Source organism: Drosophila ficusphila, unplaced genomic scaffold, assembly GCF_018152265.1.
Source record: "Drosophila ficusphila isolate 14025-0441.05 unplaced genomic scaffold, ASM1815226v1 contig_286, whole genome shotgun sequence".
In the NCBI taxonomy this organism is placed as follows: domain Eukaryota; kingdom Metazoa; phylum Arthropoda; class Insecta; order Diptera; family Drosophilidae; genus Drosophila; species Drosophila ficusphila.
Window position 1 is genome coordinate 2,993,592 of NW_025064189.1, and position 23,335 is coordinate 3,016,926.

The window sequence follows — 23,335 nt, forward strand, 5'->3', positions numbered from 1 at the left end:
ATTTAATACGATTTTTCTGCAGAATCTCCGTGCCGTTGGCTTTTCCTTTGTTGAGCGCTTTCCACTCGCGAGTTTGGCTTTGGCGTTGGCTCTGCGTTTTTATTTTTTTCCCTGAATGCAGATTATGTTTTCATTAAATTATGGTAGCTATGGATACTTTTATACAATCCAAAGCTACTTCAAACGCGAGAGTGGTGCGTGCGAAGCAGTTGCGACCCGTCGCCGCAGACTCCGCCCTTCCATGTCGAATCCCCAGCCCTTTTTGAGGAGACAGGACACCCCAAGGAAAAGCCAGGACACTCGTGCAATAGAAGGAACTGGTTAGGGGAAGGGAACCCCAAAAGAAAGAAAGTGAACAATATGGTGGGTGCAGGGATCCAGAATAGTCAACGAAAATCGTAGTTTATTTTTATTACATTTACTCGTATTTCAGGACACATTCGTTTCCATGCATTTGAATCCATTGCGATCGTGACGTGACGCTAAAGAACTGAGGAGTAGTAAAAGAACCATCTTTATAAAACCTTACAGAAGGTAGTTCTGTTTCGGTACGAATTTTGGCAAGTGAAACCCAATAACAAGTTAAAATTTATAAAATTGCATAACTAAGACCGAAGATCAAATGAAAATAATAGTTTATACATATATTATATTTGAAGCTTGAAATTTTTTTATACTACAATGTTAAAGCAAACTTTTAATCCTTTTTTGTTGATTGTAAAAAAATGTATTTTAGATTTTTCTGATTTTTATTTATATAAGAAGTATAAGCAATTTAAAAAAAATTTTCAAGTTTTAAGTTTACAATCATTACAAAAACAGAATGATTTAAAATAAGTTTCAAATAAGTCTTATGTTTATACAAAGATAAAAAATTACTCGATTGCCTTTTATTTTAAAAAAGTATATTTGAGACATCAACTCTCGGAGTTTTTAGATTTTTCCATGCTAAATTGACACGAAGCGTCGCTGTCGAAAAGCGAGTTGTGCGAGAGTTTTTCCATCTCCTTTTCCCGGTGTTGTTGTTAGTGCGGCACGTACATTTATTACTTTTCCCTTTCTCCCCGCTCACACACACATCGAAAATTGTTGGGAGCAAGTGCGATTCGCAGTCTCCTACAGATGCATGCAAAGCGGTTTTCATTTTTTATTGCGAAAATGTAACGTGCCGCATGCGAATTGGTTGCTTTGACTTGCCCCCATCCTCGGTCGCCTTTCTCCTTCCAAGGGAAAAAGTCACTCGGCAGCCTTTTCGGCACCGCCGTCGCTTTTAATGTTAACTTTTTCCGTGCCCCACTTGCGAAGAAAATATGAAAAATATTCGTAATAGAGTTGTTTGAAATGTACAATAAGCATTCAAGTGGCTTCGCGAATGCCGGGTATATTCAAAAGGGGGTTATCCACTGGGGGAGTCCTTAAGAATGGGGCATCGCGTATGGGAACTGCCGTTAATGTGGAGCCGGAACTTCGTCGAGGAACTGAGTCAAGGGAAATGGGATCCATGACACATTTGTTGGATCAAAAATTAAAGCATAAATTGAAAGCAAAAGACAATCTATAAGTCTATTTAAAGGTAAGGTTGTTTATTTTTAAATAACATTTTAAAGTTACAATTTCTTATAGTAATTTTTTATATTTTAGATGATAACAAAAGGGAAAGGAAATACAAACTTTTTAAAGTGATCCTTTATATAATATATAATATAATAGTGACCTTTTGGAATTATTAATTTAAAAAGAATTTAAAAAATGTGCAAAATTTTACCTTACTTTATACTCATAAAAACGAAATCTAAAAGAAACATTACGTATACGCACCCGACACCCACTGTCTCTCTACGCAGGACACCTAAGGGACTCCCATCCATCAGGCTGGCTCCCTTCATCGCTCCTTGGTGCATCCGTGGCATCTCGCAGTGCCATATGAAAAAGTTCAGTCTGTGACGGTGCAAACGAGTGTCTGATATACGAGTAGGGAAAATTTTTAATAATTTCTGCATCTCTCTGGCGCTGCGAATGAAAATGGTTGCTTTGATGGCGGCAGCAGCGTAACTAACAATAAAACTTTTTAGTGTGAAGCGGCGAGGACAAAAATATGGACACATATGAAGTCATAAAGTCATATTAACACGTACGAATGCGCACAGGATATTAATGTGCACACACATTCAACCATGAAGACAGTCGGCAGGGGCATAGTTTTTATATTCGCCAAGTTTCCCGACTCCAATGCTAATATAATTTCATATATTGTGGTTAAATTTTTCGCACCGGCCCTGCAGTCGGAAAAGGAAATGAGCTTCAGTTTTTATTTTTTGTTCCCACTTTTCATATACAATTTTATTTCGCAAACCGTTGCAAACTAATTTCAACCAATGCCCGAGGCAAAACCAAAAAGAATGCAATGCACCAAAAACTTTATGAATTACAGCAGCAGCAGCAGCAGCAGAAAAAACAATAACAGAGGCACCCAGGCAATGCCATCCGCTTACCGCAGCGCAAAAAACTGCATCCGAAATTGTTTCTCATTTTTTTAAACAAATTCCCTGGGTCCCATAAGAGTTTCGTGCTTCTCATGGGGCACTCAATGCGAAAATGGCCAATACAAACGGACTCGAGCTCGCCTGGCAGGGGTTTTTAATCACTGACTTCTTCAAAATCGCTTTCGAAAAAGGGATTTTGGACAAGTGGTCGAAACACTTCAATGGCTGAGTATCCATAATCGAGGTGGGATCATACAAAAGGGTAGGAAATTTTCAGACTGCGATTACATAAGCATCAATTATAAATTAATATTATAATTATTATTTAATTTAAAAAGGGCACTAAAAACTTTTAAATTTTTATCTAATCATTCTATATTTTATATTTAATTAAGTCATTTTTTTATAATTCTATTTTTTATTATACAAAACATAATGTTTACAGATGGAATTTATTATAGAAACATACTAATAAAATGTTCTCACTCGAATTTATTTAGACGTAAAATGAGTGTAGGCTTAAAAATTTTCTTGCGCTTTAAATTCAGAAGTAAAGGAGAACCTTCAACCGTTTTGTACGTCATAAAAAAATCAAAATCAACAACCAAATTAATCTCTTACCTTAAAAAAAGTACGAAACTCCACGATCTGCCCTCGCAAGCCGGACTCTCACACGCACATTTCCGTAACCACAAATGGCAACCAGCTTTTCTGGGTGGCGTTGCACTTGCACGAAAAGGTGGACTGAAACGGGTGGTAGAGGTTGATGGTGGGATGGTGGTATGGTGGGATGGTGGGATGCCGGGAGGTAGGACACCGCGAGGCCACTTGTATGGCGCACAAGTGGCGATGCCAGTGGCAGTGCGACTGCAGCATGGCCATCAAGCGCCATCCAATCGCCATCCGATAAATTGCTGCCACCGGGGACTGTGTCCGATGGCAACCAACTCAAGTTGAAATTGGTCAAAAGTTTAACATATTTGCGTGTGTGTGTCCGAGGGGCGGATTGGTTGCCGCGGATGGGGATCGGAGTTGGTCGTTCCTCTCGTTTTTGGCGCATTTTCGGGGAATAAACGACCCCACAGCATACGGGCTTTTCTGTCTGTCGACACAATTGCTCCGCAATATTGGTATTTAAGTAAGGAACCGTGAAACTCAGCCGTTCAATCGTTTAATGAAAGTAAACAAAACTTAACACTTACTTAAAACAAATTAAAAACTTCATTTGGTTTGCAAACACTTACTTAAAACAAATTAAAAACTTCATTAGATTCGCAAATTATAAAAAAATTCAACTTCACTGTACATAATTCAACAATAACTCTTATAAAAACTAAATAAGAATTAAATAATAAAGCTAACAATAAATAGTAAAGTATTTCAACAGTTAGTAAAGCTCTCTCGCCAGATTCATAAAGTATATTTACTGCTAATTTAGATTACACATTCGAAGTAATTATTATTTGGATTTCATTTCAATATTTGACTAAACTTTAACTAACAAATTTAGTTTAACTACGGACTAAGCTTGTGCTTCAGAGTAGAGGTACATATTTGTTGCTCGAGTATGTATTCAGTAATCTCATAAGGAACGTATTACGACTAAGGCCACAAGGCAAAAGGCAGCGCCTAAGAACTACCGCAGCATCGCAGGGTAAGTCATAGTTAAATCGTTAATTCGGCTCTCCGACAGCGCACTAGATAACAATCTAATCGGGTTAATACAAAGGCGTCACACAACCGTAGGAAAGCTTTGACTAGCACTTTGAGATTCGAGTAAATGACTAAACAGATTCCACAGTGGGTGGGTGGCTAAAAGGAAGCCAGCTTAAAAGACTACTATTCCTAGCTTTGGTTAGCATCTCAGTGGTTTACTGAAGCACACATACGGCCGAGGCGCCGGTATATTGGTTATTCAAGCGCCGACGCATTCCCTCCAAATAAATGTCACGACTAAAAAGGCCAGCAGCGAGGGGAATTCTGTAAAGGAATAGTGGGTCAAAATAGTTTAACAGAAAACGATTTGTGGATCTACTTACGCATCGGTTCCAGCCCGAATTAGTGTTCGGAAGAGCGCCCACACAGGCTTGTGATCCGAGGTGGTTATAGACGGCACCGAATCGTACAACAGGCACTGGACATATGGCTGCGTGGGCGTGGACACACCGGGCACAATAGTCTGTCGTCGGATGACTAAGCCCTGCATTTGGCGATATTTATAGAGAATCCGATCCGTATAAGCGGGCGCTCGCTGCTTCGAGGATGTGTCAAAGTTCTGGCTGTTGGGATCGTATTTATAAGTGGGTGGAAATGTGATGTTGGCCTCCATGAATCCTCGGAAGGCGGCGCCATCCGCCAGAACAGAAGTCAACTGATCCGTGTGCATGTAGCCGTGGGGCAAGTGCGACGGCAAAGGAAACTTTGTGTTCTGAATCCACTCCAGCAACTTTTCGCGGGGCTCGCCCAGCCGAAAGTTCAGGTCACCGCACCAAAATACGTTGTCAAAGTTCTGGGTGACATCTTTGTTCTTATGCCGCTGATTGGGCAAATTTCGGGGCAAGTCCAGGGCATTGATAATCCGCTTCACATCCGAAACGCGCTCTTTAACCTTCTGCTGATGCGCTGTTAAATGCGAGGTCACGAACAGCATGGAAGTGCCAAACAGGCAAAAGGATATGGCCACGGCTCCTTTGGTCCGAAAGGCCGATCCCGTGCGCACCGACATGGAGGCATCCTCGGGAACGGAGCAGTACCAGATCAGATCCCGCCGCATGTACACAGCCAGATGAAGAGTGCCTAGAGTCGTGGCGTGGAAAAGCACATGGGAAGGTCCCAGGGTCTCCTGTATGGTGACTTCCCAGTCAAACCGATCTGGGCTTGATTCTTGTGTGCCCATTACCACAATGTCTGGAACGTGCTCCACATTGGGCGGCAGCACAAAGTCGTTCAGTTGCCTGCAATTAAAAATAAATTAAAATGTAAACAAGTTCTGAACACAAAAATGTTTGAACCTGATATAAAAATTCAAACGTGCCATTTTTCGGTTAAGTGGATTGCATTAAGCAATTCGTCTTAATAATTATTTATTTTTAGCTTTTACTGATTTCACTTACTTGGGTGGACTGTGCCCGTTCATGTTCCATGTGCCTACGAAAATAGTGACCTCCTTTTGGGGCAACACGCGACTTAGCTCACTGGGTCCCAGCAGGGAAGACGATCCCAGTCTGCCATCCAGATAGCTTCGTTCCCTGGCTTTCTCCGCCGGGATGAGATTCAATGCATGTGCTGCCATTAGAGTTTGACGCGCCAGATTGGATCCCGATCCTTGTCGTTGGAGGGTCATATTCTCGTGAGACATAAACCGCACACCAGGCTCCTCCTGCATGTGGTCAACTCCATCTGGTTGGGTAGCAATATTGGGCGAGGACATATGTTGCGGCGTAGTGGCTCTTTTAATGTCTCCCGGCTCCTCGGCTGCCTGCAGAGGCGGCAACTCCTGACCGGGTGGATACAGCTTTAAGCGCAGTCGCGAACGACAGGCGGACACTGCCATGGGTCTAATGGGCGACCGATGCTGTAGGCTTTCGCTCCGCACCACCGAAGCGTTGGCTGCTGCCGGACTGCATTGGGCGAAGAAGGTTTTGCTGGCCACCGGCGATTCCGGGGCACTGGCGCACTCGCTGGACGGACGCGGTCGATGGGACGATCCCTCGCTGGAGTGCAGCGACACTGAGTTGTTGTCCACCATGCTCAAGCTGAGCGAGAGGTTATCGCGCCTCAGCACACTGTTGCTATCCGGTATGGAGTTGTAACGCACGGTGACCGGCGGCGTCATCGGTTTCTTTTCCGCCTTGCAGCACAGACTGAACTGGTGGCTAAATCTGTTGTGATTTGGTGAACGATGTTTGGGGGACTTGTGCCGCATTACCACATCGGCTCCTCCATCGCTCTGGGAACCCGCATCGGTGCTGTGGCGATGCGAGTGATTCTTTCCTTTCGAAGAACTCGGCTTGGCGCGCCTGTGGAAGCTGATCAGACCGCTGTGCGACTTTTCCAAAGGCAGGGTTTGGCTTTTGTGGGTGCTGCCATTGTTGTTCACGTGGTTTCCTGCGGTTTCCGCATTGCACTTGGCAAAGCTCACATCATACTGTCCGCAGGCGGACACAGGTCTCTGTTGGAGTCTCGGAGATTCGGGGGTCACGGGATGTGGCTCTACTTTACTGGGTCGTTTGCTCAGCAAACCGAACAAAGTGCCAGCGGATTTGTGCCCAGACCTTGGGCTGCTGGTGGAACTGGTAATCCGCTCCTCGCTTCCCGCGCTGCTGTGCTGCATGTTTGCTTTAGTCAAAACCGAAACCGAAACGAGTCTATCATCTAAGGTGCTAAGTGGTCATCATGCGCGCCTTTTGTCAAGTTAATTTGCGCTAATCTGACAGAGATCTCTCCGAAACAGCTCATTGTGCTATGGCCTCTGGCCGCTGGCCATATAAATAGTAAAGGCGGACGTCATCGAAACAATGCAAATGCGACTTTGGTCCGTTGATTTGGCTGGTCGCAATGCAAATTATTTTGGGCCCAACGATGACGTACACGAAATCAGGCTAATTGGGTTGACTGGCGGGGATTGCGTGTGCGGGCCTGCAAGATTTTAATGAAGGCAAACATTCAAGTGGGTTCAAAATACCAAGGGTATAATACACTTACTCACCTGCTGGCCAATAGGGTTTCCTTTTTGCGCGAGAGCTGAAAGGATTCAGAAAATCAATATGCTGGGTAATAAATGTGGCGACACCACCGCGAAATAAAAAAAGGGGAGGATTGTGGGCGAAATGGGGGGTGGTTGGGCGCGCGGAAAAGGAGAAGGGTGCTCTGCTGCCGACGACGTAACAACATTGGCATGCTGCGGCGCCCACACATCACTTCTATGAGCACTCAACATCTGACCACGAGCACAATACCACTCGTCTGTCTCGATTCTCTGGGATCGAGAGATTTATAATTAGCAGACCATTGTTGCCGCCAGCAGCCTTGTTGTTGTTTTGTTGGCCTACGTCTAGCATAAAAGCAGCAACAACGCAACGCGACTTTCAAGTTCAGGTTCAGGTACGCAAAGAATCCGTTTGTGCTGTATTCCCCATGTCGCGTACTGTGCCTTGTTTGTTTTTATGCAATTTAATTTATGTAATTTCCGCTGTATTACCGCTTCTGGATGTTGTTTACACAGAAAAGTAGGAACAAGTGCGGCCCGTGCCGTGGGAACTGCGATTTAGGGGTGGCCAAAGTGGATAGCGCAACTCCGATACATGACTCGCTGTATCGATTCTTCACGATATTTAAATAAGACGAAAATCGATACTATCGACTATACAAATGTATGTAGATTGTTAAATGCTTTTAGTCTTTATATTTAAAAACACACCATCAGGACAATATTAAGACCCCAGTGAAAATAAATTTTAATAATTCGTAATCATTCTCACTAAGGCAAAGTTGCACTTAAGGGGGCTTTGCTAAACATTGGTCAGAATAAAAAAATCTAAATTCAGTGATAAGAAAAGAAACTTACCAACTTTTAAATGACGCAAATGTATTTGCTCTTTAACTCTCTAATATTAATTAGGAATTATTTTAATTATATTTCTTGGTATTAACTGTTTGGCAATCGACCTCTTGCCGTACCTGGCCACATTACAGCGCAGTCGAAATCGACTTGGTATCGAAATTGGAACTCGCATCACTAGTATTTCGTTTCGGTTGGTACGCGGTTTAGTTTCACGGCTATACGGTTTTACGTTTCTACGGCATTGCGGGATTTCAACACCATGGCGGCCCAGACTATTTTGTTTGACTTTACGCTGGACAAGGACAAAACTTGCGATGAGGAGTCGCGCCTGCAGGTTGCGAAGATCCTGCGGAACGAGCTGGAGCAGGTGTTCCCCCAACTGGAGCTGGCCTACTTGATGGAGTCGCCGGAAAACGGATATTTCGCGGTCCTGCACCAGAACAAGGACACCGTGATTACCTGCAGGATCTTCCAGCACGGCCTGCTGACGCTCAACGTGGAGTACTTCCTGCCCGAGGGAAAGGAGCCGAGCATTACCTTCGACGTACGTAGGAAGTCCTGTGTAGATTCCTTGCAAAAATGCAACCAAACCCCCAAAAACACCACCCACATTTTGCATACCCCCGCCCTCCTGAAAACCACCCGCTTCCGTGTTGCGGATGATTAGATCGGGGAAAGGGTTTTCCACCCACCAAGTGAAATTGATTTTCCGCGCACTCACACTCAAGTATTGTTGGTTTGAGATGCATGTGGGTGTGTATGTATGACAAGGGTGGGGGGCGGGTGTGTTGTACTTGACCATTTTCCGTTCTCAAATCCCCGGCACTTGGTCAGGGTCAGGTCCGTCCGTCCTTGGCCTCAAGAGACCCCCAGCCGCCACTTTCCCTAGTTCTATTATCTAACACCTCTGTAACACACCGCATTATTAGCTGGGCTTGCTAGGTTAACTCGCGGCTCGGCTTTTTTTTTCTTTTGCACGTGGGTCCGATCCGAGATCTATTGATTGGTGTGCCTATGGGCATGGTTCTTATACAACGACTACAAACAAAATCCGCCTATAAATAAATGAAATAATTATCAGGGCGATATTTAAAGCCTATCCTTTTTTTTAGGGGAAAATAAGCATTGAGTTTTATATTTTAAGGGCCCCGCCTTTTTTAACTCAGATTTAACAGTAAAAGGAAGTAAAGTAAATTCACAATTTACTGAGATAGTTATTACTATTTTAAATAAAATTTAGGGTTTTGCACTTGCATACATACATAGGAAGAGAATAAAAAAAATAGTTTATTTATTAAAGTACTTCAGAAATACGACAAAATAAAAATAGGCCCATGTATGTATGCCATACACTTATAGCCAAACAATAGGGAATAAAATAATAGCATTAATCAAATAAAAAAAAAATAAAGACTATCTAGCTAAATACCGTTTTTCACTTTTCGTCAAGTTAAACATAATTTTTTAAGATAGAAATATACATACGAAAATATCCGAAATAATACGATTTAGGAACATAATTAAATCATTTAAATTACCAATGAGCTATTTTAATGAGCGCAGCTGTTCTTTAGCTTTGTATGTAAATGTGTGCGGAACTTTCCTTATCTAGCCGGCATCGTTCTCTGTGTTTTTTGTTTACGACAGTTTGCCGTTAGTTGGTGGATTTCGCAAACCGCGTGTTGTTAAGCCTTCTATTGTAATTTTTGCAATTTTGCAATATGCCTGCACACAAATATCGCCACATGCATATTTGCATGGCTCGCTATATATTCCCTTTTTCGTTCTGTTCACTTTCCTTTTTCATAAGTATCAAGTATTTCGACTAAAAATAGTTTTGTTGGGCCTGGCTGCCTGTGTCGCTTGGTGTGATGATGATGTGGTGGGCCGTTCGAAGAGTTTCCCGCTTGGCGGTTGAAGGTCACCTTCCATTATTTTAATTTAGTCATCGTGCCCTGCCAGTTGCCATATATGTACATACAAACATACATCCGTTGTTGTTCAAGGACCTAAATAAAGGAAATTACCATTGCAGACCATGCGCACAGTGGAATTGATTTTGCGCCAGAAATTTGATTCTGATCGGTCCAAGTACTTGCCTCCGATTAAGCGCGGTGGATATATCGACATATACATGACTAGCTCAGGTTGGTCGAACTTATTGCAAACTCACAATCAACCAACTCCAGTTTAGTTCCTGCTAGTTCCATTGCAATAATTATTTACTCCAAACTCACGTTACATAAACAACCTAAGATATATGCCGAAATTCTCTCTCAAAATTCCACTGCAGAATCTAGAACACCTATGCAGTTTTTCCACTAGTTTTTCCGATTGCTGCCACTGCAAAAATCAAAAAAATGTTAAAAATACTCATGAAAATCACCTGAATTGGACATCTGCCTGAGTCACCGAACCTCTGGCGCTGTAAATTCACCAAGTTGTCGTTCCCACCCAAGAATTCGAACCGCCTAGTAAGCTCTGCACATTTCCACACCCACGAAATCATGTTAGCATAGTGTTACTACCTCCTAGGGGGATTACTTCTCTAGGCAGATCCTGCATGCTAGTTTGTCGAATCTTTCAGACGGTCCTTGTATCTTCCTCCAGTGATGCCAATATTTTTATAACCTACTAAAATGGGTTAATATTAATTTTTTTTTTTTATATATTTTTTTTTAGATATTTTATCTTAATTTCCCTAATTATTTTCAATAGAAAAACTTTTAAACCAATTTTTTAAAAACTAGATAAACTTTCTTTATTTTTAAGAATCAACAATATTTGGTCATCTGAGTAAATATCATATCTTGGCAATACTATTTTAGATAGTGCTAAATATGGTAATTTTTTTGTATTTACCTGTAAAAACATCTCGTGGCATCACTGCTAATTACCTAAACCCACTTATTTAAAGTTATTTTTAATTTGAATTAATTTTTTATTTTCATATATACTCCATCGACACTCGACCGATCATCGATCATCATGATCAACCGCTGCCACATCTCCTGGACCAAATTTCACCAAAATTGCCTCGAATTGTGAATAAATGTGTAAACTATTGAACTATACTTACGCCCCAACGCACATGTGTCACCTGCCCCGCCTCGAAATCGTATTCGAAATCGATCTCGTACTCGCTCCTCGTCGTACGCTCGCTCATAAATTGGTTCCTGAATTCTGAAACAACAACAACAACAACACCGAAACAACAACAAATCACGCTCTAAAAAAAAAATATAAAAAATACAACTGCAGAGCGGTAAGAGCCTGGAGAATGTCCTGGCAATCAAACTGAAGGCCATTAAGGCCCAGAAGCTACCGACGCTCAAGCGCGGCGATGTCTCCAGGTATTTCCCGTCGTCAGGTAAGGCCAATCCCAATCCGTTTGGTTAACCATATTGCAAAATAGAGCAACTACTACTACTCGTACTACCGCTACTGTACTGTATGTCATCCGAAATGTGTGAACGTATGATCGTTGAGCGTATGCAGCACCATCGAGCTGATGTTATCAGAGTTCCTCTAGTGGCACCCAGCATGATAGATCATTTCAGCCATTTTCCGTTCAGTATTCAGTCTTCTGATTTTACCGCATCTCCTTCTTGGTTTTTCCGTAAGTGTAGGAGTGCATCCGTTCGTTTCTTTGCATGCGCTGCCTAACAATTGAGCCGAAATCAGTAATCTAGTAATCAATACAACATTTAATGTGTCCACTGAGGCATCACTAATCTATTGCACTTTTTCGCAGATGAGCGCATCATCGAGTACGACATCGACAAGGTGGTCTTCGAGGCTCGTTCGCCGTTCCAGAAGATCCAAATCATGCACTCGAAGACGCTGGGTAATATGTTGCTGTTGGACGAGCTGCAAAGTAAGTGCATACGAGTACATATTTTAAAACATTAGTTTTTACACATGGGAAGGCGAACGGTGTCATGGTCGCCCATCGATTGGCAGAGATGCCGCAGTAAAGGTCACGTGCAATTGCCTGAAAACAGGACACAAACATAAGAGTGCATTAACTTGATGAAGGACGACAACTAAGAGGAACTAATTGTCTATGTTTTGTCGTTGTTTTGAACTTATTATTTGGTTGATAATAGTACAAATATGTTACCATTGTACTGTTTCTTTTTAATTACTTGATGTATTACTTAATGGATATGATATTTTCAAGTCTACTGATTTAAAAACATAAATATTCAATATGACAGACAGTTGGTTTTGAGCCGAAGTTTATTATTCAATTTAAAAAAATTTAAGTAACTTAACTATATCAAACTCTTTTTAACTTATAAACTAATATTTAATCACATGTTTTCCTCCAACAGACATTGCTGAATCCGATTTGATCTACACGGAGACCCTCATGTGTCGCGGCGTGGAGAACTATGAGGGCAAGGAGATCTGCATCCTGGGCGGCGGTGATGGTGCCTTGTTGTACGAGCTGCTCAAGGAGAATCCCAAGCATGTGGTGATGCTGGAGATCGATGAGCTTGTGATGCAGACCTGCAACAAGTATTTAAACGTGATCTGTGGTGATGTTCTGGAGAAACGCAAGACCGATCAGTACGAGATTATTGTGGGCGACTGTGTGGAGTACTTGAAGAAGTTCATCGCCGAGGGCCGCAAGTTCGACTACGTGTTTGGGGATCTCACGGATATTCCCATAACCGATGCTCCGGAGGGCGAAACCTGGGACTTTATCCGCACCATCTTCGAGCACTCGTTCAAGGTGCTGAAGGCCGATGGAAAGTATTTGACCCATGGCAATGGATCCACCTGCAAGACGCAGCTGCGTTTGTTCGAGGAGCAATTGGAGCTGCTGCGTCCCAAGGTGAAGTTCACCACCACCAAGGCGTTTGTGCCGTCGTTCATGGAAGAGTGGCTCTTCTACCAGGTGACCTTCGCCTGACAAGCTCAGGGGGACTCCTCAGCAGCAGCAGCAGCAGTAGCTACTTGTAGCGCACCAACAAACGCCAGCCACACACCAGCATCACACAGTATAAGTCAGGAAGCACTAACCATCGGAGAGATGCTCCAGCTGCACTCCTACACAGTCACTCTCCATGGAGCAGCAGTCGGAGTTAAGGAGCAGGAAAAGGAGAAGGATAAGGAGAAGGAAAGCGTGGGAGGACAATTGAAACCGAGACCCAGGCGTCGAAAGAAGCGTGTGCACTACCACCACACACTGGTTTCTTAGTCCAGCAGCAAACGTGAAATCGAAAGCACAAGCTGAATGCCACCATCGAAGTCATCGCAACAAGACCCAAAAAAACAAAAAGGAAACACGCACTTCCAATGGCTGTTACTTACAATTGAAAACCAAACCAAATACTGAACCCAATTCGTTTACGCTTAAGTTAGGCTTTAGTTCCGTTTTCTCGTCCACTGATTTCAAAGCTAAAATTAAGTCAAAAGTACAACCTTTAAGCAAGGGCAGGCTAAATAAAATAACTTATGTATTCGTGTTTATTTGAATTACGCCTAAGCATAGCATGTTGGCCAACTATTTGTAATATTTCGTATAACGTGTAAATCTATATATGTAGAGCATATGTTTAGTTATCCATTAACGAGCAAATTGATGCGGGGAATCCCCCCGCCCGATCGAGAAATGTGTGCATGAGGGTGTGAGGAAGCGTAGCAGAGAACACCAACTTTTATTGCTGTAATAACGATTAATACCAAACATTTTAAACGAGAAGAATTACAAAGTAAATAAATAGTCGTATGCAGATATAATTACACATTGTTTTTTTTTATCCATGGTCAAATATAATAAATTCCTTAGGAATGCAAATGATTTACAGACCACAAATGGAACTTGATGTTAATTTTATAAATCTAATTAAAGCGCCAACACAGCCGCAAGACTTTAATTTCATTGAACATTATCATTGAAATACCCGCAAGAACCCACAAACTTTTAACTTTATTTTTGCATAAATTTGTTTTCTTGCATATTTCTACATTTTATTCCTTCACTCTATAGAGAACCACCCTACCCTAAAACCCTTAAGTGTTGTAAAACCACGAAATACAGAAGATACTAATTATGACCCCCCGACGAGCAGTTGGACGTTAGTTTCACTTGTTACGTTGGTTTTAATTTTCACCTGGAACGAACCGGTCACCATGGAGCGAAAACTGCACAGTGGAATGCACCATGCCACCCTGCGTCTTCTGCAGGAATCCGGATGCGAGATAGCGCCGCACAATCTGATGTATCCGGTGTTTATCGTGAGCAACGATGACGATGTCCAGCCGATTGCCAGCATGCCGGGAATCTCGAGATTCGGATTGAATCGCCTGAGGGAGCACCTGCAGCCATTGGTGGCCAAGGGACTGTCCTCGGTGCTGCTGTTCGGCGTGGTGGAGCCGGAACTGAAGGACGAACAGGCCTCGAATGCGGACTCCGCCAAGAATCCGGTGGTTAGGGCTCTCCCGAAACTTCGGGAATGGTTCCCCGATCTCCTGATCGCCTGCGATGTGTGCATCTGTCCGTACTCCTCGCACGGTCACTGCGGTCTCCTAGGTGAAACGGGCCTGGAGAACGGCCCCAGCATCAAGCGGATAGCCGAGATTGCTGCCGCTTATGCCAAGGCTGGTGCCCACATAGTGGCTCCATCGGACATGATGGACAACCGGGTGAAGGCCATCAAGCAGGCCCTGATCGATGCGAAAATGAATAGTGTATCCCTGCTGGCCTACTCGGCCAAGTTCACCTCCAATTTCTACGGACCCTTCCGGGAAGCAGCTCAATCCGCACCGAAATTTGGAGACCGTAGGTGCTATCAACTGCCCAGTGGTTCCCGCAGCTTGGCCATGAGAGCTATTCAAAGGGACGTTGCCGAGGGAGCCGACATGCTGATGGTGAAGCCGGGCATGCCTTATTTGGATATCCTGCGATCCACCAAGGATTCCTATCCATATCACACGCTGTACGTTTACCAGGTGTCCGGGGAGTATGCTATGCTGTATCACGCTGCCAAGGCGGGTGCCTTTGACCTCCAGGAGGCCGTGCTGGAGGCCATGAAGGGTTTCCGACGAGCTGGGGCCGATTGCATCATCACCTACTACACGCCCTTCCTGCTCGACATTATCGGCAGGGGGAAATAATTGTCTACCTCAAATGCTTAACCTTCCATGTCTAAAAACCATATTCATGCAGATTAGAGTGGACTTCCTAAAGCTATAATTAAGCAGTCATAACTTTCTCAAATACAAATAATAGTGCAATATTTCAAGTTGTAATAACAATAATTTTATATATATTTTTAAAAGCAGGTCATGAACACAATGGTAATTAAGTAAACTTTTGTATAGGAAACCAGTAATTTAGTTGGATTTAGGGACCACAACGTTTAATTAAGAGATGAAGCTGATGAACAAAGACTTAAAGGCTATTACTTACACATTTATTAGCTCCCATTTGATAAGCTGCAAAGGTCCACTCTAATCTTCATCACCATTAAAAGTGCTTTCTGTTAGAGTGGCTCGCTCCATTCGCGCAAATACACACACAAACTAGAATGTATATTTTAATGGTCTTATCAATCGCATGGATTTGGAATTCAAATGGGTCGGGGTACACTCCGAATTTCAATTGCATGGCGAAATTCGAGCTGTCCAACCGGTCGATCCACTGACAAACCGATTAAAAGTGCTAAGCAAAAGCTGTTCGTTTTGTGATGGCAATTAACACTTTAATAATGTGGACTCTTCGATTGCATTTACAAATGGGCTACGGTGAGCACTGAACACTGCCTGGAGCTTACTTGCTAAATTGGTACGAGTTCAAGTCTTACGAAAGGATAAAAATCACAAAATCAAAAATTAAGTACATAAAACAATAAAGTAGATTCTTGTTTCTGTTTAAAATTTGGCGGAAAGGGAGTTTCGAATGAAAGCTATTGTTAAAATCCTTTATAAACAATGAAATCTTGGAAATGTATACCTAAATAGGTACAATAGGTATTCGATTTCTTTGTTAATGTAAACTAAATGAGCATATACATATGGGAAGCGAAATGGATCTCTATAAACATTCTTTAGCTCCAGTTCCGCCAAAACTAGTTAAAAATTGAAAATAAAACATGATCAAATGTCTTCTGATAAATCAAAACTAACTAAGAGTAAAAAGTAAACTAAAAACGAGTTAAGGAAACTATAGCTACAGGAAAATACTGAGTGCATTAAGGATAAGTAGATTGGAATATGGTGCACTGCCTCGTTTAGGGGCTCTCGCTGCTGTGGATGCGGCTGTGCTCCAGGATATCCGTGTTCTGCATCGGCTCCAGATCCGTTTCCGAGATAATCTCCGCCAGCCACTGCTCGATCTGTACGGGATGGAAGGCATCCTCGTCGCCGCTGTTCGCCTCCAGGATGATCTTGAGGTTCTCAAAGTTCTTGAGGATTAGTCGCTTGCCCGGCTGCACTTGTGGTCCCGATTCGCTTTGTGTGACCGATGTGGTGGTGGACACTGGTTCCTGCTTGGTAGCCGACTGCCTGGGATTGGAATTGGCATCGCAGCTGGAGTCGGCAGCTGCAGCTTGAACCGGCTCTGCTGCTTGGTGGTAAGTCCTGCGCGGCTTCTCCACCATGCTCTTCTTGATCTCGTTGAGCAGGCGATTGTAGAAATCGCAGGTGACATCGTGAATCTCCGTTTCCTCGTACCGATGGGCTTGCCCTGGTGTGGGCGTGGAATCGGAGCTGGGTTCTTGGTTAATCCTCTCCTGCTTTTTGGCTGCCTTTTGCTTTTTCGACTGCGAACGGGAGCTGGCATTGCTGGAGTAATTCGAACTGGAGGCGGTGGTTGTGGGCGTGGAATTCGAGGGCTCGGTGGTGCTGGAATCAGCGGATTTGGCCAGCGGAATCTCAGCACTGACCGCCTCTTCACTGGCGCAATTGATGGTCAAGCTGGCTATGTTGCGGAGGTTAATAGTCCCATTGCAATTGTTGATGGTGATCTTTGGCTTGAAGCGCTGCTTGCGACTCTTGTTTTTCGGTGGTTCTTGAAGACTATTCTTTGATTTTGCCGAGGTTTCGCGACCCAAACTGGATACAGCTTCCGCTATCGAAGATTCCAGCTCGTCGTCCAGTTCCTCCAGATTCAAGGGTGGCACATAGGTTTCCCTCTTGATTTTGGCCTTCTTTATCAGATCCTTGGCCTCCTGTAGAGTGATGTTAATGATGGAACGCTTGGCATTATCTTCGACGAGGGATCTGTTGCGGGAAAAGTCCACGACAATGGCCTCTGGTTCGACACCATCTTCGTCCAGATCAACATACGAGACATTCCCGCCCTGCAGGCACTTATACATGGTCTCGTGGTCATCGAGAGGCTCTATGTAGTCCTCGTTCCTCAGGCCCGTGGTGCGGTAGTCCTGCAGAGCCAGCTGCAAGTCACTGTTATCCAGCAGGAAGTGACCGTAGCTCCGGATGGCGGTCAGCAGCTTCTCCTCCGCATCGTCGCCTTCGCCAGGAACAAATTGCACTCCAGTTTGTTCTTTTTTGGAATCTCTGTTCTCAACATCGGGGGAGGACTTTTTAAGCAACTGCTGCTGCTGTCTAGTATTCGCTATGACTTCCAGTTGCCGGAGGAGCAGCTTTTCGCGCATATGCAGTGCAGAACGGATTTCATTGAACTTCTTTTGTACGGTGCCTTTGACCTGCAAGAAAAACAAGGCGTGTGTCATAGGAGGCGAAGGAAAATCCAAACGTTTGTGTTTCATGGAGAAAATCGTTTCTCAAGATGTACACCTACCTCATCCAGATTTTTGTCCATTGCGTGCGAGCTAATAAATACTTTCTCTTTCTAAATGTAGAGCATTTTTTCTTCAAATTCTGTGTATCAATCTTTTTGTTTGATCGATCAGCTGGAGTTACAGTATGCCCACCGTTCTTAAGAGTGTAAAAATCAAAACGGATATAAAAGAGAAAAACTTGAAGTGGTCTCACTAATTTTTGGGCGGGAAAGTTTTTGGCACTTGAATATAAGTAACAGAGGGGTCTAACAAGCCAAAAATTATTTGTTTACAGAAAAGGTCTAGGCCTAAACAGCCAGACAAATGGTGTCTTTTAATCTTTATGGAAAGACATTTAGACCTCAATCAAATCTTTGAAATCCTTTAAAAAGAACGCATTTTTAAAATAGCTAAAAGAACACCAGAAACTTGTAATTACAATAATATCGCTTTGGAAAGTTTAAGTTTTGGCGGCTCTTTCAGCGCTGCCCCTAGCGGAGCTCCCCACCCAAGAGCGTTGCCACACATTTGGGAGCAGATTTAAGTGAGCCGGGATCGTATATTGTTTAATTCGATTTTTTAAGTTTTCGTAAAATATTGGAATTATTGCCTTTTTTTTCCAGAAATGCCACAGCATGAGAAAAACGCATTTAACGAAATAGGCACAACAATTTAGTGTCATATAGCTATATGCGGCTTAGAAAGAGTGTGACCATATGAGTATCGCAAAACAACGTCTTACTTTTTCACTTTACTAGGCCTTTGGTGATAGTATTTCCGCCCCAAAACAGTTCGGTCCCTCAATCCGTTTGTTTTCGTTTCAACTTTGCGTTGGGGGTTCATTTCATTTTTTGGTCCGGAGGCGCGCATTTCAATTAAATTCGTGAGAGCGTGATTGCGCACGCTGCTTCGTTAACCGTTCAAAAATATAAAGACGAAAAAACATTGGTAAATATTTGTGGTTTACAAGACCTCAAAATATAAAGAAATGTGACAAGAGAAAAATCGGGCAGTTCGATAAATCGCCGGGAAATATATCACACTGTTTTGATATTTAAATTGTTTTAAAAACAACTATTTATATAAACGTTTTATACAATATAATTCTGTGGCTAAAGTAAGCATTAAAAAGGATTCTTATTCAACAAAAGACTAAAAGTGAGATCAAACCCAAAAACAAAACAAATCGAAAATCGCCGCTTCCACGTACTCAGCTGTCTTTGTCTTTAGTCATGCCATCTCTGTTCCACGCGTCGCGGCGCCTTCAAGTGTTTGGTTTTGTAATTGCCTTTGCTTGGCGAAACTGTGCTGATTTAAATGTTTCTTAAATGTTTGTTCTTTAAACTGCATTCGAAACACAACAATTGTCGCGTGGCTTTTGCAGGGAAAAGAAAAGAAAACCCCAGTGTTTAAATAACAATAGTCATCGCTTATTGTGGTTGCCTCAACTAATTTGAGTTGTGCTAGTGTATGTGTGTGAAGGCGCGTTGGCGCTTGTATTTGCCTGTTGTTGTTTTTGCCTCGACAGACAATAAAAAAACGAAAGAAATTCAGAGAATTTTGAGTTTGTTTCTCATTTGTACAAGAGAGAGAGAGACACGGAAAAAGAAGCAACAAACAACACAGAAATAAAAAAAAATGGGGAAACACACATGCAAAGCAACAAAAGAAAAGGCAAATAAAAGAGAGCGAGAGAGCGCGAATTGTGTCAGTGACGCCAAAAAATGTAAAAATATCAATAATGCCTATTAAAGTTTTATTTTCGTATTGCCGACGGTTCTAAAAGAATTTGTGCAACTTTGTTTAATTGGTTTTAACTTCTTCGATTGTGTTTCATTGCCTTTCCTGTTTTGCCTTTGCGGTTGCGAGACTGTCTTTGCGAATTGACTTTGCGTCGGCGGGTCGTGACTGGATTTTATTTTATTTTACAAACAGATGATGCATGCGTCTGTATGTTTGTACGTTTATATTCACATGTGCTTGGTTTGATTTCTTTAAAAATGCGATATAGGAATACAGTTATGCGGTGCTTTTCGCTTTCTGGACTAGCTTTTTGTTTTTGCTTCTAGCTTTCCGGTTTTTCTCTTTTTTCTCCTCTTTTTTTTTTTGGTTCCATCTTGTTATCATCGAAAAACCTGTTTTGTTTTGTTATTTTTTTTTTTTGCCTCGGCTCAGGCTTTTAAATTCGGAATTACCTCATTTTACACCTTTAGCTCAGTGCTTTTTATTTAGTCGCTGCGACTAACCCATTAAATCAAATCATTTTTATTCCACCCGAATTTTGTAGGTCGTTGAAAAGTTATTACACTTTCGGGGAGTTCACTTGTTTAGGTTGTTACCCCAAAAAGACATTAAATTCGGAATTCATTTCGAGAAGAATTGTTCGTAAATATTTATCGAAAAGAGAGAATGATAAAGCAAATATCCACTTAACATATTCACCCTAAAAACAAACAACTAAAATATGTGAAAACAAAAGGAATTTACAGTTCTACTACGTTTTACGTGTGCAGTTAATTTATGATATCTATGTATCTACTATACTATTAAAAAAGAATAAAAAAAAAAAACCAATTAACAACCTTTGGTTTTTTTGTTACATTTACCCATAATCAGGAAAATGCAAAATTTTTGAGCTGCTGCCCTTATAACACAAGTTTTCTAAACTCTATATTGAAAGAATTAAATCAGCACAGTTTGAATTTTATTTGGCCATCTAACACAGCTATAAAATAAACACATCAAACAAGTAAAATATAATATGCTCTTTTATGAACTACGTGTGTAAACCAATCGTTCTTTTAACCGAAAACCTGTAAAGAATATATAAAACTATATTTTCCGTGAAAATTAACGCGTGTAATCGAAAAACGTACGAGTATTTAATCATCATCGAAGGCGAATGTCGAAAAGTGTTCCGAGGTCAATGTTTCTGTTTCTGCTGCTGGCAACTCATCGTTTAAATTAAATACACAATCTGCAGCGAGGTGAGTTTAATTCGGCTATATTTGCTATTGTCGTGTAATATAACATTCCCCTGACCCTGGCCCCACTTTTGGAGTATTTCGAAATACCGCCCACTTGTATTTGCTCCATTGAGAGTTGCTCGTAGACGAGTTAGTAACTCCCCGTCTCTGTCTGCGAATCGTGTGAACTTATTTACTTGCGATATTGCCGATAATGTGCGATGAGTAAGTTCAATACAAGTAGGCTATGCACATACAAAAGTAACTTCAATAGAGCTGCTAAACATTATACAGATAGCAGTATTATCTTTGCAAATATATTATACAAACAGCGGAGCTATTTGATTGATATTATCTTTTGGGAACATTTTTAAAAATCATATAAGTAATTCAAATGGTTCCAGTCATTTAATTAGTTTATTTCTTTAGTTCTTTTCGTAATAAATACTCTGAAATCTGATTTAGAATACATATTGCTACTTATCTCCTCCGATATTTCGCCATGTTGTTGAGCAAATTAAATTTATGTTTCTCCTTATCGAAAAAAGATTAAACTTTGAGAGTGTAGAATAAAAACTTATCTAACTTTTTTTATAACTGAACTTGAAAAGAGAATGTACTCATAGCGCTTTTAATAAACATTATGTTGACAACTTTAATCCTCTTAACACTTAAGTCAACAAATAGTGCGTTTATTTATTCCATTCAGCAATAATAAGCTCAACAATCATTATTATACTCTTTTATTGTCAGAGTTCTGCAATAAAAATAGATAATTTAAATGGAATTACGTTAATTTTGCATCTTTGTCACTGGCAGATAATTAATGCACTTAACACGACGTGGGAGAGTGAAGAGGTATTTCTTTTGTTCCTCGATTTTAATAAGTTAATTTTGCCACACGTAATAGAGTTTCCATCGATGATGCCTGGTCGAGAAATGGCAACTGCTGAGTTAAATTGAGTGGCAATTATTAAATTTACTGTAATTGCAAATTACAATGCAATTAATCAAAGCCTCGAATCGATTGAAATCGAAACCGCTTTAACAACTGGAAATGCGATTGCCTGTCTGTCGATCTATTTGTCTGCAAAAAGACTTTCCCGTCGGAGGAGCATCAATCCAAAACCGAACCGAATCAAACCGCATTCAACAATTGCTGAGTTCTCCTCCGTAACGTTGGATATAAATTCATTACTCAGCTTTAATTAGTTTCAATTTTCGCACGCCATCGAGATATCGACGGGGTCAGAGTGGTAAAATGTTCGAGCAATTGTTTGCCGTTTCAGTTTCCTATATTTTTCGCAAAATTATATTTCAGTTTGTGCAATCAAATTGCAGCATGAACAATGTGCAATATTTTGATTCACACAATTTTAGCAAAAATAAATTAGAAATATGCCTGGTCGGTTTAATTGTAAATAGACACTGAACACAAGTAAAACAAAACTAAAAACTTCCGTATTTATATGCATTTAATTGAAAGCCAGTTGTTGTGTGTGGTGCACAGAAATATTTTGCAATAACTTTCGGTCATTGTGCACTCTGATATTTAATCCGTACTGCAAAGTGGCTTTCGAAATGTTTGCAAATTGCAGACTTTTGACTTGTGAATTTTTATTAAAGCCCGACCCCTTGACACTCCAATTTTTTCCCCGGCAGAGTTCAAAATTTGCATAACAAAGCCGCTTAGCTGTTGAGTGCTGGCGGCATATTTTTGTATTCATGATTGATGGCTCTGTGCGTACTATATATATATGTATACAGATACGGGTTTATAGGGCACTTCGATCTGGGAATGGCCACAAGTGCTGTACTTTTATCTCTCCTGCAATTAAACTTAATCACTTGTTCACAATTAGCATGGGCTGCTGCGATAATATCGTGTTCGTGTGTTTATGGCCATTAGGCGGACATAAAAATCCTGTTTACCCCCACGGAACGCAATCCATTTCAATGCTGGCTGCCCGCAAGCACCAGAACATAAAAATCAAATCAAATTACATTACTAATGCGCCGCGTTGTCCGCGACTAGGTCACATTCACGCTAACACACACACATAGGCATTTGCATTTATTTTCGCCAATTTATGCTAGGGGCTGAAACCCCCAAATAAAAGAAAAGAACCCACGAGTCACACAATTCTCGATTCGGACCCGGCCTAAACTGATTTTATTTTGGTTTTTTTTTTTTTTTTTGGTTTTCTGTTGGCTTTCTAGCTTTACCTTCGCGTGCGTACGTCCCCCAAGCAAGCTGGTGACTCATGAAAATGTTTGCCGCGGAAAAGGACATCCGAGGACGACGGCTGTCCCGGTCGTTTTGGTGTTTTTTTTATGGCTTGAATCATGCATTTTTTTTACCATTCTTGACTTTTTATTGGCTGCCTTTTTTCGATGTGAATGCGTTTAGCTTGGCGTGGATTTGTTTTTATTAGCGGGTCTCGGGCGGGCGTTTTGTAAACAGCTTTAGCACAGACCATAATGCCATATTCAAACGACTTTACTACACCAATGGGGCACTTTGTTGCCACGCATATTGCAAGAAAGACTCAAGTTATCTTGCTTTTA

General features: G+C 41.7%; 5 protein-coding genes across 11 annotated transcripts in view; 3 read left to right on the plus strand and 2 right to left on the minus strand.

Moving 5' to 3' along the window:
- Positions 1-3,616: 3,616 nt before the first annotated feature.
- Positions 3,617-7,758, minus strand: LOC108089587 (inositol polyphosphate 5-phosphatase E). Of its 2 annotated transcripts, none has more exons than XM_017187944.1 (5): positions 7,684-7,758; positions 7,192-7,226; positions 5,597-7,121; positions 4,523-5,437; positions 3,617-4,463 (listed from the first exon to the last, which is right to left on the minus strand). In XM_017187944.1, exons 3-5 carry the CDS (start codon positions 6,814-6,816, stop codon positions 4,355-4,357), a joined length of 2,244 nt encoding a protein of 747 aa, XP_017043433.1. In that variant the 5' UTR covers positions 6,817-7,121; positions 7,192-7,226; positions 7,684-7,758; the 3' UTR covers positions 3,617-4,354. The 2 variants fall into 2 exon arrangements, with proteins under 2 accessions (XP_017043433.1, XP_017043434.1); XM_017187945.1 differs by having other exon boundaries at positions 7,188-7,226.
- Positions 7,759-8,211: 453 nt separating this feature from the next.
- On the plus strand, positions 8,212-13,797 carry LOC108089499 (spermine synthase). 2 transcript variants are annotated; one of them, XM_017187803.1, is made up of 4 exons: positions 8,212-8,590; positions 10,082-10,193; positions 11,801-11,923; positions 12,384-13,797. In XM_017187803.1, the coding sequence occupies exons 1-4, from the start codon at positions 8,306-8,308 to the stop codon at positions 12,965-12,967; spliced, it is 1,104 nt and encodes a 367-aa protein (XP_017043292.1). In that variant the 5' UTR covers positions 8,212-8,305; the 3' UTR covers positions 12,968-13,797. The 2 variants fall into 2 exon arrangements, with proteins under 2 accessions (XP_017043292.1, XP_017043291.1); XM_017187802.1 differs by lacking the exon at positions 10,082-10,193 and adding an exon at positions 11,308-11,416 and having other exon boundaries at positions 8,213-8,590.
- A 307-nt stretch (positions 13,798-14,104) lies between these two features.
- LOC108089500 (delta-aminolevulinic acid dehydratase) lies at positions 14,105-15,592 on the plus strand. The gene has a single exon (XM_017187804.2). The coding sequence runs from the start codon at positions 14,191-14,193 to the stop codon at positions 15,172-15,174; it is 984 nt and encodes a 327-aa protein (XP_017043293.1). The 5' UTR covers positions 14,105-14,190; the 3' UTR covers positions 15,175-15,592.
- A 103-nt stretch (positions 15,593-15,695) lies between these two features.
- LOC108089498 lies at positions 15,696-17,956 on the minus strand. The gene is made up of 2 exons (XM_017187801.2): positions 17,822-17,956; positions 15,696-17,726 (listed from the first exon to the last, which is right to left on the minus strand). Exons 1-2 carry the CDS (start codon positions 17,840-17,842, stop codon positions 16,290-16,292), a joined length of 1,458 nt encoding a protein of 485 aa, XP_017043290.1. The 5' UTR covers positions 17,843-17,956; the 3' UTR covers positions 15,696-16,289.
- A 650-nt stretch (positions 17,957-18,606) lies between these two features.
- LOC108089405 (palmitoyltransferase app) overlaps positions 18,607-23,335 on the plus strand; it is a 63,921-nt gene continuing 59,192 nt past the window's right edge. For 2 of the 5 annotated variants that reach the window (XM_017187600.2, XM_017187595.2), the window contains exons 1-2: positions 18,607-18,749; positions 20,527-20,788. The gene's annotated coding sequence lies outside the window, so the exon portion shown is untranslated. Of the gene's footprint in view, positions 18,750-18,781; positions 18,919-19,094; positions 19,270-20,526; positions 20,789-23,335 lie in introns of those variants that run through there. The other 3 variants (XM_017187598.2, XM_017187597.2, XM_017187596.2) reach the window with 3 other exon arrangements.